Source organism: Talpa occidentalis, unplaced genomic scaffold (genome assembly GCF_014898055.3).
Source record: "Talpa occidentalis isolate TD23 unplaced genomic scaffold, MPIMG_talOcc4v2.1 talOcc4.1526, whole genome shotgun sequence".
In the NCBI taxonomy this organism is placed as follows: Eukaryota; Metazoa; Chordata; class Mammalia; order Eulipotyphla; family Talpidae; genus Talpa; species Talpa occidentalis.
The window spans coordinates 1-14,080 of NW_023601573.1; the positions used below are offsets into that span (position 1 = coordinate 1).

The 14,080-nt window shown below is 39.3% G+C and overlaps 1 protein-coding gene across 1 annotated transcript; it reads right to left on the minus strand.

The window, feature by feature from the left end:
* Positions 1 to 3,417: 3,417 nt before the first annotated feature.
* LOC119246900 (protein SPT2 homolog) lies at positions 3,418 to 13,866 on the minus strand (the record flags this gene model as incomplete). The annotated part of the gene is given in 6 exon segments (XM_037513156.2): positions 3,418 to 5,096; positions 6,276 to 6,353; positions 7,916 to 8,084; positions 10,626 to 11,459; positions 11,462 to 12,151; positions 13,752 to 13,866. Coding segments are annotated over 6 exon segments (1,980 nt in total), but the record flags the coding sequence as incomplete, so codon positions are not given.
* Positions 13,867 to 14,080: the final 214 nt, after the last annotated feature.

Sequence of the window (14,080 nt, forward strand, 5' to 3'; positions counted from 1 at the left end):
TAAGCCCGCTGGCAGCTGGGGTTGGAGTCATTGGGTCAAACAGAATGGCACACAGCCACCTCTGTCTGTCCTTCATAAGGAACAGTTGGCCCAGGCCCACAACCTGGCAAACACTAGGTAAGACCCGCTTGACCTACTTTTTTCTCCCCAGACCCCGTGGAAATAACCAAAGATGATCCTGGTGAAGTCATGCAGCTCTGAAGCTCACCTGCCCAGCTGTACAGTTCCTGTTGTTGGTTTCCTATAAAGTAATTGCACATTAATTTGTCATTTTATGTAAAAAATTTCCGCCCTTTTTAACTCCAAGACTTGGTATTCTATTAGCAAACAGTGAGATGGAGTGTAGGTGGGGGGGAGGTAGGTAGTAGGGCTGGATGGGAGATGACATCTTTGACTAAATAACTAGTTTAAGTTGCTCTCGATTTCTGTGTCCTTAAGGACAGAAACTATAGCTCTTTAGACCCATTTCCCAAGTAATGCCTTTATCCTACCTGGTTTCTGGGTCCAGGATCCACTGGTGAAAGAATGTTATAAATGGGTAGATTGCAGCAACATGAAGATTATATTCTTTGAGGCTATTTCTCTTCATCCTTTTCACAGCTATTATCAAGAACCCAAAGCATGCACCATGTTTGGGAAGTCTCTCAATATTGGCTACTAGATAAATTTTACATATTTTAATCCTTATAACAGCCTTCTGAGCTAGATACTATCCTCATTTACAAAATGGCAAAAGTGAAGTTGAGAGGCTTTAGTGCCTGAGCAACCCACACAACTCGAGGTTGCACAAAGTTGAGATCCAGGCCTCTCCTTTGCCTGCTTTTGTATGACACAAAAAAGGAGCCAAACGAGTCAAATGCAAATGGATATTCAAGAGTTTCACTGCCTTCTGGCTCAAATGTCTTCCTCACCTGAACAGCCAAGACATTGATGATTCTTTTTGGAGTGAGTGCCAAAATAGGCCACATGTGTATAAACCTAATTGTTCAATTTCAGTATGATGCAAGGAGAGGTGTTTATGTGACCCAAGATGGGTAATCTAAGACCCAGGGTTTGAGCCCTAGGATATTCCTAATATGTCGTTTTAAAAAATGGTTTGGAGCTTTTAGATTCAGACTCTAAAAGAGGGGAAAACCTCACAAGAGCAAATACTTTAAAAACAAGCTATATGGAACTGTTCCCTTTCTGTGGCTGCTCCAGGAAGACTGATAGTTCCATTGTTCTAAAGTGCAACCCTACCAGCAAAGTACATCTTTTGGCAATATAGTCAATTTTGTTGACTATTTGACACGGTTGCTGAACTATTTTTAAGGGACTCTATGCACTGAATGGACTGCCCTCTTTTTACGCAAAGAAAAGTAGATTCAAAACCCATCAGCAATACTTGGTTAAGTTCTGAATCTAGCATACTAGTATCTTATACTTCTTGACCTTGATGCAACACATTAAGTGTATGGATCCTTTGACTGCATGGCTGTGCTTACTTTCCTCACATATATTCCTAAGGACTCACTTCCTCAGCCATGGCAGGCTCTTTTCTATATAGACAATCAGAACCTGCTCAAGTTTTCCTGACAAGAGGAAATATATATCCAGTTCTACTTCCCTCGGTTCCCAGAGCATACCTCCAAACAATTCTACAAGTTGGCTTTGTGATGGTGGGACAGTACCCTAAGTAGGTGGTTGGGCAGAGGGTAGGTATCAATGACAGGGGCTGAGCAGACATGAACGTGTAAGAGAGAATGACCAGAGGCCTGTGTTTAAGGAGGCAAACCGTATTTCTGAGGCTAATGAGTATGCTGGGATTTCTAACTAGAAAAATATTCCAGGTGATGAGATAAGGAATATCTGAATTTTGGTAAATAAATGCAAATCAGTGGAAAATTCAATAAAATATTTTTAATGCCTACAATTTCTTTTACACATAAGTTGCAAAACTTTTACCTGTATATGCAAAAGTAGATTCTCTTGCAAGTCAAACAGCACCAGAAAACAAGCTAAACTATTAAATTTTTTTAACTTGATTTATCCATTCTATAAAAAGACATGGATTTAATAACTTCAAAGAAATCTAGTTCCCGCTCGTTAATTATACACTAAACACTTGAATATTTCATTACATCCACTCACAAAATAAATAGTCTAATATATCCAGTACATTGAAAATAAAACAACCAGTCTTTCTTCATATATTCTCTTTCTAAACATGTTTTGGTCTCCTGCTATATCTCAGAAAAGTACTAATAGCTGCTTTTAAATTACAAAATACAAAACCGTTAATTATTTCTTAGAGAAAATCTTGGGATCATATTTAAAAAAATGAAATTCCAAGTTCCCATAGACTTTCTTTTTGTTAACAGTCTTTGAATCTTCTCACGGCACACATGTAAGGCTGCCTGTGACATGTGGAACCCTGGCCTCCCAATGGACATAACTGCATTTATACTTTAGAGAAAATACAAAGACAAATTTTCTGAAAGTAGCCTTAAAAGTGCCCCTTGCTTTGACATAGCAACATCAGAAGCAAGTGGGACTGTGCAATCAGAGCCATGTGAGTTTTTATGAAAACTACTTTCCTTTCACATCATCTGTTAGAGAATGCTGCATCCATGATCATATAACATTACCATCGTGAGATAACATAACTACATTCGTGAATTAACATTACCCAATAAAAGGCACATTTTCAAATATTGAATTAATAAAATCTGAAAATCAGAACAGTAGAGGATACATTAAAAATCAAGCACTTAATTTGTAAACCTTGATAAAATAACAGCCTATTCCAGTTTCTTCAAAGGCTTGTGAGCTTTTTTACTCATTGGGAATTGCAGAACAAAATGGAAGACGATTTAGAAAGGCCAAGATAAATTTAAGACTCGGAACTTTAAAGAAAAAGTTACAAAGTACCCTTTTATAATGTTGAGTTGAATAATACAAAAATCGACATCTGTACTACAGAAGAAATGTACTCAGAAGTGATAGACAACATAGACATAACCTGACTCTTCCTACCAAATTCTGGAATGTCTATCTAGCACAGGTTGCCTCTGTACAAATAACTGTACAATATCAAGTAAAGTGCTAGCAAACCTTAAGCTTCCAGAAATCTTTCAGCTATGACAAGCACTTACAATTGTAGATTACAGACATGTGTCTGAATATTAAAAATCCAAGAAAAAACATTTGGGAGAGAAAAGAAAGCATGTAAGTGACAATAAAGGAAATAATGTTCCAAGCCTTTATTACATGGGACATCACACTACCCTTAATTTTACTGAAGCTATTTGAGATGGGTGATAGGCAGTCAATAGACTGATTTTCTGCCACTAGTCAGTTCTATGTGGAGCTTTAGAAAGGGTGCTCAATTAGTAGTGAAGAGACACCTGTCAGATTCAAAATAAAAATCTTACATTCAAAATTTGAAAATCACTTCAAAATGAATCAGTCTTAAAGAATTGGGTCATGTAGTTGTCCCATTAAGGGATGACTATTAGGGATTACCAGTACAGTGGCCATCTATTATGGATTTTCCTGAATACAGAAAACTGAATAAAAAGAAATAACTTCTGGACCTGTTGAAGAGTTAAGGATTCTTTGTAGGCCTCTCCTATTTCCTAATCATGACTGTTCAGTGGTGTAGGATGGCCATGATGTTTATTGCAGAGCTGTTTTATAAGCTTATGTTCCACTGTCCCTAACCCGTCACACTGAGAATGCTCTTCAGTATCGTGTATCATTTTCTATAGCTGACTTTCCTTGAGACTTGGCTTCTCTCCAGCCAGAACCAAGGTCAGTATGATTGGAATTGTTTGGACTTGACGCTTAAGAGATATCAAATCTATTAGCTAGGACTTAAGGATAAGAAGACAGTTCCACAGCCTAGTAAAAGACCAGTAACAGGTAAACATCCTTTTCTATCTGGGAAATAATCTCTTCACAGTGCATAGCTTGAAATAAAAGTGCAATATGGGCAAAAGAGAAGGTGGTGCTCTCGATACACATAATTTATTTTTGGTATTTGCCATTAATTGCTAAGAAATTCGAGATAAAAATGCAAAGGAATTACTATCAAGAGATACAGGGGCAACTTGTATTCCAAAATATCTTTATAATGGGGGAGGAGTGGAGTGGAGAGGGGAACCTCACATGCCACTTATTTTTTAAGCTATTTATCTTCCAAATCTAATGTTTGAATAAAATATTTTTTCTTCAATACAAAAATGGTTTTTTTTTGATAATCAGCACAGTGACCTTGTCTATTTTACACAAAAACCAACGTAACAACAAATCTGAAAGGAAAACTTTAAAAAGAATATACGAAATAGCGTTAACTTGTACTTAACTTGGAATAACTTTTAATTGCCTAATTGCCTAAATTAGTGAATAAGAATGCTCAGCATCCAATCCATGAGTAATGCACGATGCAATATAATTTATTCTACTTTTCACTTCAAAGTCACAAAGATGCCATCCGTATAATTAATTATAAACTCTACTCTACATTTTCATTTTCTCAGTCCAAAGACAGGTCACTTTATTGCTGGCAACTTTCACAGAAGGGCCAGGTTCCTGATAAAAAGACAAAATAAGTTTTGGAGCCAGACAGTGCCTGACTCATACATCAGCAGAAATATGGAAGTCAAGGGGCAATTTTTTTTTTTCTCCTTTTTAAAGCAGCAAAGGAACAAGAGATTGGCTGACTGCTGAGTGGCCCCACAGCAGAGTGCATAGCTCATCAGGAGCAAGGCTGGCACCTGTGAACAGTTAACTTCATCGGAGCACTCACTGGGCATTTTATCATCTGCATTACAGATTTTACCCTGGAAAGTATTTGCAAATACTCTATGCTCAAATGATTGCCTGCAAATGACAGTATGCATTCCTTCTCCTTGAGTACCTAAATAGAAAACTAAAATGATGAAGGGGCTTCTTCAGTCAGAAGGCAGGACTTCCTTATAGATTATCTCTAGAATTTCACAAAAATAAATAAAAGCAGCAGCTAATGCCTCTTTAGCTTCTTGGTCTTTCGGCGTTTCATTTCTTCTTCTTCACGTCTCATTTCTTCTAAGTCCTCTTGCATACCCAGTCTTAAACTGTCAAAAAAAAAAAAAAAAATTGTGGTTCTCAATACACACAAAATCATTTTCTTTAAAAAGCCAGAATGAAATTTAAGCTTGAGCTTACATGGAATTTACTGGTGTACTAAAAGTCCCTCAATCCCTTATTGAAAAAAGCCTAGATGGAATATTTTTCACCTGTAGCAACTGACTCAAGTTATAGTAGAAATAGGACCTCCCATACAGCCACAACACAAACTATGTTAATATTCCCATCAAAGTAATAAAATGTTATTTTCTAACAGCTTTTAAAAAATAAAACATTTTTCAACAAATAACCTTCTTCTCTTGTCCCTTCCCAATGTTTTAGTTTGATATTTTATCTAGTTACAGGATGGGAGAATAAGAAGAGAGTTAAGAGTTTAACATTCTGGGTTGACATGTGAATTATTTCACCAAGTTAATGCTATATAAACAAAGTGATCACTTGTTTCTACTACCCAAGAAATTAGTTATCAGGTAGCCAAAAGGAACAAGACAGAGGGAATTTAACATCCCTTACCAGGTCCCTGAGACCAGCAGAGATACAGGTTAACAAGAAAAAGATGTGTGTGGGCCGCCCTGCTGGCAAAAGGGGTTGAACGTCAGCACTATGGAGCAATCAGCAGTTACTGCAGCATGAGTTTGATCCCCAGCCAGGAAGGGGACCCACATGGTGCAGCAGACCTCTCCTGTCTCGCCCACTGCTCCCCTCAGCAGTGTATTTCAGTCAATCCACCTGTTCTGCTCCCCACTCTGTCTCTGGTGAATCCTTTCAACCCCCACACCTCTGGCCTGTACTCCGGCTCTTGTATGAATAAATCGTAAAAAAAAGAGATGTGTGTGATATGTAAAGGGAATTAAGGATGGGGAAAGAAAAACATGTTGCAAAGGGATCAGGGAAGCCTCTACTTATTGTGTGCTTATATCAGTGAGACACAACACTAGGCAACTTGTGCATATATTATCTTAATCCTATACTTCAATGAGCAAAAACATTTTACAAATGAGAACACATATTTAGAAAGGCTCAGAAATTTGTCTAAAAGTCCCTCAGCAAGGATTGGAACTCAGGACTTAGTCCAAAGCCCTGCTCCCAATGGTGTGACTGAAGCAGCAAACACTGAAGAACTTTCAGGACTTTTTTTGTACAAATAGGTTAACTTTTGCACTTACCTCTTTGCTTCTTCCTTCTGCTGCTCTTTCCAACTACTCTCCATGTAACGTAAGGCATAGTCACTTTCATCTTTGTATCTGATAAAAGAAAACAAAAATTGTTAAAAATTGGATTTACATTCTCATGTCTTTAAAATCAACATTTTTATGACTAAATCAAAACATTGCTTAGCAGAAACAAGGGGGCGAAAGATGGGTAGATGCAATTTCCAAAGTTAAGATAAATGAGTCCTAATTACCCCCAGAAGGCAACTATTCCCAATCTTAATGTTGATGAAATACCAAGGCAACAGTGCTGACTCACCACCACCACATGTGACAGTTGATACTGAAGTATTGAAAGCATAATATATAGCTCTTCCTTATTCTGGTAAACCCATTGCAAGTCAGAAATATCATAGATCAAAAATGCATTTACTCAACCTAACCTACCAACACCATGGCTTAGCCTAGCCTTCCTTAAATGTGCTCAGAACACTTCCACTTGCATATACTGCAAATTGTAGGTTGGCTACCCTAATGATCATGTGGCTTACTGAGAAATGCAGCTCCCTGCTGCTCCCCAGCATCACAAGATAATCATACTACCTGTATCATAGTCTAGGTCAAGATGAATATTTGAAGTATGGTTTTAAGGAATATATCACTTTTGCACCACTGTAAAGTCGAACTGGTAAGTCAAACCACAGTAAGCTTGGGACCATCTGCACATGAATATGGTTTTGCATATATTACTCTCAATTGAGCTTCACAATCATCATGAGATAGGGTAGGAACAGTGGAGACTAAGGCCAGTAAGTTAAAGGCTTAAGCACAGCCAGCCAGCTAATGACATTACTAATACTAGATGTTTTATCTAATACTAGATAAAAATCAAGAATTGATTTTTAATTCAATTCTTTTACTAAATGTCTTTTTTTTTTTTTTAAAAGACCTTTTCTTAGGATGGCTTTCTAATTTCTCATATCCCTGGATTCAAAGCACTGTGATAAGTTGATTTTGTTTTACATAAACACTCCATGTAATCCTTCCAAATGTCATTTCTTAAAAAGTAATTTACTCAAATTTAACCATGCAGTATTTGTGACTCTTCATTCAAACCATGATCTTTCCTCTATATCAGTGCTTCCCAAACCTTAATGTACACATGAATTACTTGAGAGCCTTATAAAGCCAATTTGGATTCAGTAGATCTGAGGTGAGGCCTGAGAGCCTGCATTTCTAACATGCTCCCAGGTGATGTCAACAGTATAGGTCCCATTCTATTGTCCAAAGCTTTTGACACCAAAAAAAAAAAGCGGGTGTCAGACCTGACCAGCTTTCAATACAGCCCTGTACATGGCTTTCTGATATCAAAACCAATTTAATTCTTTTACATTAAGCTGCTTTACTATCATTAAATATACGTCTTAAAAGGAGGACAATTTAAAAGTATTTTTGGCCTTCATGCAAATAATTATACTAACATTCTGATCTAATTCTTATATATTAAGTCCCAAAAGAATACCTCTAAACAATCATGCAAGGTTCCTAAATTAAGAATTGTATTCACTGCCTTTACTATTAATGTTTCTCCTCCTTTGCATGAGTTATTCAAAGTAAAATGTGTATCATGTTACCTAAATCTTATTTAGCCTTACTTTTTGCGGTCATAACCAAAGATTTCCCGAATGTGCTTGGATATTTCTTCCTGAGGTTCTCCTTCATCTTCAATGAAATCTTCCATTTCAGAATCATATTCCTCCTCCTCCTCATCTTCATAATCTCGATGCCTTTTGTAACCAATAGGGAAGGGAAGCCTTTGAGGACCTAATAATAGTAAAGTCATTATTTATAAGAGCATTAAAACTTTCAACAGTCCCAATAAAGTCCTATGTATTTGGAGATTTGGAGAAATCATTAGATGGTGTCCTCAAAACCAGAGCAAGCAAGCTGGCCCACAGGATGGAGTCATTGTTATAACATCTCTGCTGCTTCATGGTATTCACAAGGATTAGAATTTCTATTATCTCAGGGTTTACTAGGAATGTCTATTATTTTCTAGTTTCGCAGTTCTCATCCTTCTGCAGGATAATTGTCTTTAAAAAATTATGAATAGCTATAACATCACAAGCTTTCAAATTTTACCAAGACACCAAAGGTAACAATATACCATTATACCAAGTTTCATTGTTTCTTTAGAGTCCAACGAAGTATGAAAGAGTCTCAGAATTATGGATAATTATTCAAACTGAGTCTGACTGAGGAAAAACTCATTATAATATCCTTGTTTTGGTCATCCTGCTAAAAGAATGATTAAAAACTTTGCAAAGAGAAGCATGAATCAACAGACAAGCATCTGGAACAACTGCTTTCTAGTTCTTGATTAAAAACATTCCCTTTGTTGTTCTACAGTTATTTTTTTTTCCTAAGATTTATTTATGCATTCAAGAACTGGGGTACAGGCCAGAGTCGCGAGGTAGGTGAGAGGATTCACCAGAGAGAATGGGGAGCAGAACAGGCAGATCCATTGAAACACAATGCTGAGGGGAGCAGTGGGCACGACAGCAGAGGTCTGCTGTGCCATGTGGGTTGCTCCCTGGCTGGCCAGGGATCTAACTTGTGCTGCAATGGCTGGCGATAGATTGATAGTGCTGCCTGTAACCCCTGAGCCACCAGGGAGGCCCTACAGTTATTTTTTTAATATGTACATTTTGCCCCCTTACTCAGTTTCTCAACATCAGCATTACTGACATTTTGGCCAGATAAGTCTTCGTTGTGCGGAGGGTGCCCTGTGAATTGTAGTAATATTAGCAGCATCCCTTACCTCTCTACTGATGCCAGTAATATCTCTTCCCTAGTTATGCCACTGAAAAATGTTTCCAGATATTGTGAGATGTTCACCAAGGGTCAAAACTGCCTCGGTTGAGAACCAAGGTTCTGGCTGATTTACGACATTTATACCATGGATTTTTATTTTTATTTTTTTATTTATTTATTTTTTTTTAACATTCTTCATAGTACCTAACAAGTGTTTTAACAAATGCTTATTGTCATGAAAAAGCTATGACCTAGCAGTTAGAAGGTGCTACCGATGATCCTGGACTTTGGGACAGTAGACTCCCAATGGACCAGCAGCAGGTCCTTGATGTTGCCTACTATAAGCAGCAGAAAGTCAAGGGCAAACTGAAACAGTTCCTGGTACATAGTAGGTACTTAACAAATATATGAGTAAATAATGCAACAAAAGTCTTGGAGCTTATAAATACACTCTAATCCTTGAACACAGGTTTTGCCAATCCTCATGAAAAAATTAAGAGGAACTGAACCATGTAAAGCATATAAACTCCCCTTGTCTTACAAATGAAATAGCTAAGTTTACTACACATGGAGATATTAAAGGGATGAACAGATAAGCGACTTTCTAAAGACCTCCAAGTCAGGATCATTAAGGGAAGTCTCAGGCACAAGACAGACAAAACATCAGTATTCTATCACTGCAAAAGTGCATTAAAGGGCACATAACAGATGAATGGATAAAGATGATGTTCTATTTATACCCAAAGGAACACTACTAGGGCATAAAAAAGATAAAATCTTGCCCTTTGGAACAACGTGTTTCTTTAAAGTCCAACAAAATATGAAAGTCTCAGAATTATGGATAATTATTCAAACTGAGTCTGACTTTGGGTGGGCCCAGAGCAGATTATTATGCTAAGTGAAATAAATCAGAGAAAGACAAATACTGTATGATTTCGCTCATGTGTAAGATAAATAAAGCAAACATACAAACAAAAGGCAAAAACAAATCTTTATATTCTGACAATAGAATGTTTGCCAATGTGGAGGGGCTGAGGGAAGCAGGGAGAAAAATAGCAAAAGGTTTCAATTGTGTGTTGTTGGATATAAAACAGACTTTTAGTAGTGATCATAACGTAGTATATACAGATTTTAAAACAATGAACTTTATATTATACCTTAATTTATTATATTTATACATTTGAACAATGCACTGAAGAAACATGAAATGAACAAAACCGAATATTACAAATAGGGAGGGGACGAAGCAACGAACAACTCTCCAAAATTGGAACACAAAACCAGAGGGGAGGGGCGGGAAATTGGGGGGTTGGCAGATTGGGTAAAGGAGACAACTGCACGGTGGTGGATGGGAACCAGACTTTTGGTAGAGAATACAAAGTAGCATAGCTAGATGTCAAATTATGCTATACAGATTTACAATTTTATTCCAATAAAATTGTTTTTCAAGGGCACATAGAAGAGTTATAGCAGGGTCTCTAGTTATATAAAACTACTCTTTCCAATTTCTTAGTGACAAATATATATTCTTAGGGTGAAGGGCAATTTTACCTTGGGCAGATCTGTAGCCAGATAAGGAAGGTCTCATTCCATTCATCTGTCCATTGCTGGGCCGGCTAATTATATTCTTAGAAGAAATTGTTTCTGAGACAACAGTGCACTTGGGCTTCAAGCTGGGACCTGAGCTACTAACTGTTCGCCCAGGTCCCAAGCTGCTCACTGGTCTTTGGGAGCCTGAAATACTGACAGTTCTTCCAGCTGCACCTGAGCCACTTACTGATCGCCCAGGGCCACTAAGTGACTGCCCATGGGGGCCTGGGCCACTCACTGGTCGACGAAGGTCATGTGGACGACTCACAGGCCGCCCAGGGCCACCAGAGCTGCTCACAGATCTGCCAGAACCACCTGAGCCACTGATGGGTCGCCCAGGGCCACTTGAGCTGCTTGCAGGTCGTCCAGGGCCACTTGTACCATCGACTGTCCGTCCAGAGGGATTTAAGTCACTGGCTGGCCTCTTGGTTCCACTGATTGATCGCTCAGGTCCTGAGCTGGAGGTGCCATTCTGGCGCCTGACCACGGGGCCAGAATTGACTACGGGCCGACCAGTCCCAGTGCTGGGTCGCCCAGGGGCTGAGCTAGAGCTGCTGCCTGGCTGCCTGACACTTGGACTCTTAGTCTTATTGTATGGGGTGACCATAGGCCCAGGTTTGGAAAGGCTAGGATGAGGAGATTTTTTGGTTTTGTGCTCAGTAGCAGATCTCTGAGTCCCTTTAGCAGAAGTCTTTGGGACACTTGGTGAGTAAGTGCTGGAGTGGGGCTTTCCAATCCCATTGAAAACAGGTCTGTCATGGCCCTCACGAAGTGGGGGTTGGGAGTAATTCCAAGTCCTGTTTTGGTCCTCTCTCCTGGCATGGATTTGGATGAAGATAAACCTATGTGTTTTTCATTGGCTGTGCTGGGTCTGGATTTCTTCTCAGCATGAGGAAGGGGAGTACCCTTGGAAGAAGGATGCTTGTCCCCAGAACCTTTGCTAAGTTTTGTGCCCATACTTTCTTTTTGAGGGGGTGCCTTTTTAGTTGGAGGTAGTCTTATATCTGTCTCAGCTTTCTTTTTCCTATGCTTTCGCTCAAGGAATTCTCGCTCCCTAAGTTCTTCGGCAGTCATAGGCCGCTCTTCCGTTTTCTTCACTACCTTAATCTCCACTGGTTCGTATTGCTTTTTCTCAGCCAGCCTGAGGAGGTCAGTGAAGTTCATGAGTGGTGGGGCACTTTTAAGGGGGACCTTTGGTTTGCTTTCAACTTTGGGAGGTTCTTGTTCTTCCTCATACTCCTGCTCTAACTCTGCTTGATTGTATTCTAAGAATTCATCCTCTTCGTCCATCTCATACTCCTGGTCTGCTCTCTGGCTAGTGTGGGTTTCCAATGTCTGCCTCTTCTTTGATTTTTCTTCAACAGGAATCCCATTGTAACCATGGAAATTATCCTTTGTCCTCTTGGCCATAGCTCTTGCTTTTTTGTCATGTTTCAGCTCAATTCGCTTTTTCACTAGTTCTTCTTTTCTCCTTTTCTCCTCTAAGGCTAAAAGGGAGAAATAAGAACATATTATCCAAGGTCTCAAAATAACAGCATGTTCACCTGTAGTCAATAGATGTCTCAATACAAGTAACATTCAAGCACAGTTCAAAGACATCTAGGAATCAAATGAGGAAGTCATTTGAACAAGTATCAATTGAGTCACCTTTACACAATGAGTGGGTCACATGTGTTTTTCTATATGACTAATCAAGTAAGGGGCTTGTTTTTCACTTTTAAATATAGAAAATACCAAATATATGATGCTAAAGTACCACTAATACCCAATTAGCGCAACTGTTGAGTCAATCAATACTTAAATTTATTGAATGCTTCCTTGTCGTTTGCATGTATTAAACTACTTGAGTTTACTGATTTTCATAAACTGTTCCTAGTCTAACTTTTTTTTTTAAGAGATTTATTTATTTATTTATACAAGCACTGGGTAGTCAGAAGCGCGGGAGGGTGAGAGAATTCACCAGAGACAGAGCAGGGAGCAGAGCAGGCAGACTGACGAAATACACTGTTGAGGGGAGCAGTGGGCGCGGCAGGAGAGGTCTGCGCACCATGTGGGACCCTTGCTGGCGGCTGGGGCTAACCGGTGCTGCAGAGGCTGCGGGCAGCTTCGCAGCCCAGTGCTCAACGCTGCGCCACCAGGGGAGGCTCATTAAGACAGCACTGCTAATAAAAGATAACATACACACAAATGATCAACATAAGAACACATTATACTAGAAGAACTAGTGTAATGCTGAATAAGGAAGTTAGGCTGAGATCAGGCAGTCAGGTAGGGTCAGGGTGCCCTGACTCAGCAAAAAACTGAGTGTTCAGAAAACATACAATGTCGAAGCAACAGATCAAAGCTGGTTCCAGGAAAACAGATCAAGTAACCTGGGAGACTTAAACCAATCTATGAGACACAATGCTGAGACACCCAATGTCCAAACCCTCACTCCTTGCCCACCATATCCATATAGACTCCTGCTACTTGCCCCCTCACTGGCAACACCCTAGGGGGCCCTCTCTGCTCAGAGAGCTTTCCTGTCCTTTTTCTTAAAATTTTTTAAAAAAAGATTTATTTATGCATATAAGAGCTGGGGTATAGGCCAGAGGTGCAGGGGGTGAGAGGATCCACTAGAGACAACAGAGTGGGGAGCAGAACAGGCAGACTGACTGAAACACACTGCTGAAGGGAGCAGCGGGCGAGACAAGGAGAGGTCTGCCGCGCCAAGTGGGTCACCTCCCTGGCCGGGGATCGATCCCATGCTGCAGTGGTTGCAGACTGCTTCATAGTGCGGTGCTTAACCCCTTGTGCCACCAGGGAGGCCCTCCTGCCCTTCTTATCTGACAATAAATCTCCTGCCTTTCTGCCTAACTCTAGTCTCCATGTTGAATTCTTTCCTCACTGAGAAAAGATCTGTAGGACTGTTAAGAGTCCAGCCCCTAAACTCTGACCCCAACACAATGCTATAAATAATGGTACAGAACATTCAGGCACAACGAATTCATTAGCCTGTTTTGTTCTTACAAAGATCCACTCGTTAATTACAACTAAGTTGTGAAGGAAGAAAACCTTGAAACTGAGAATAAAGCTATAGCTACATACCTTTTTTTCTGAGCTCCTCTTCTTTTCTTCTGAGAAAAGCTTGTACAGCTGCAGATCGGACACCCTTAACTTTTGGGTCTTTTTTGGGAGGCCCCACTGCCAAACTGTACCTTTTCTAAAAATAAAAACAGAATGAAAATTGTAAACAATCCAACTTTAAAAACATTTCCTACTAGGTGTAAGGCACTGTGCCAAGCAAAAAGAAGTTTAAATGCTGACTGAAAAACCAATCCTGACTAGAGATCATACAACCCACATTAAAATTTAGTTATACAGTTTTAGGCTAAATATTATTATGCATTAGTATTTTTAGGTGCAAACGTTCTAAA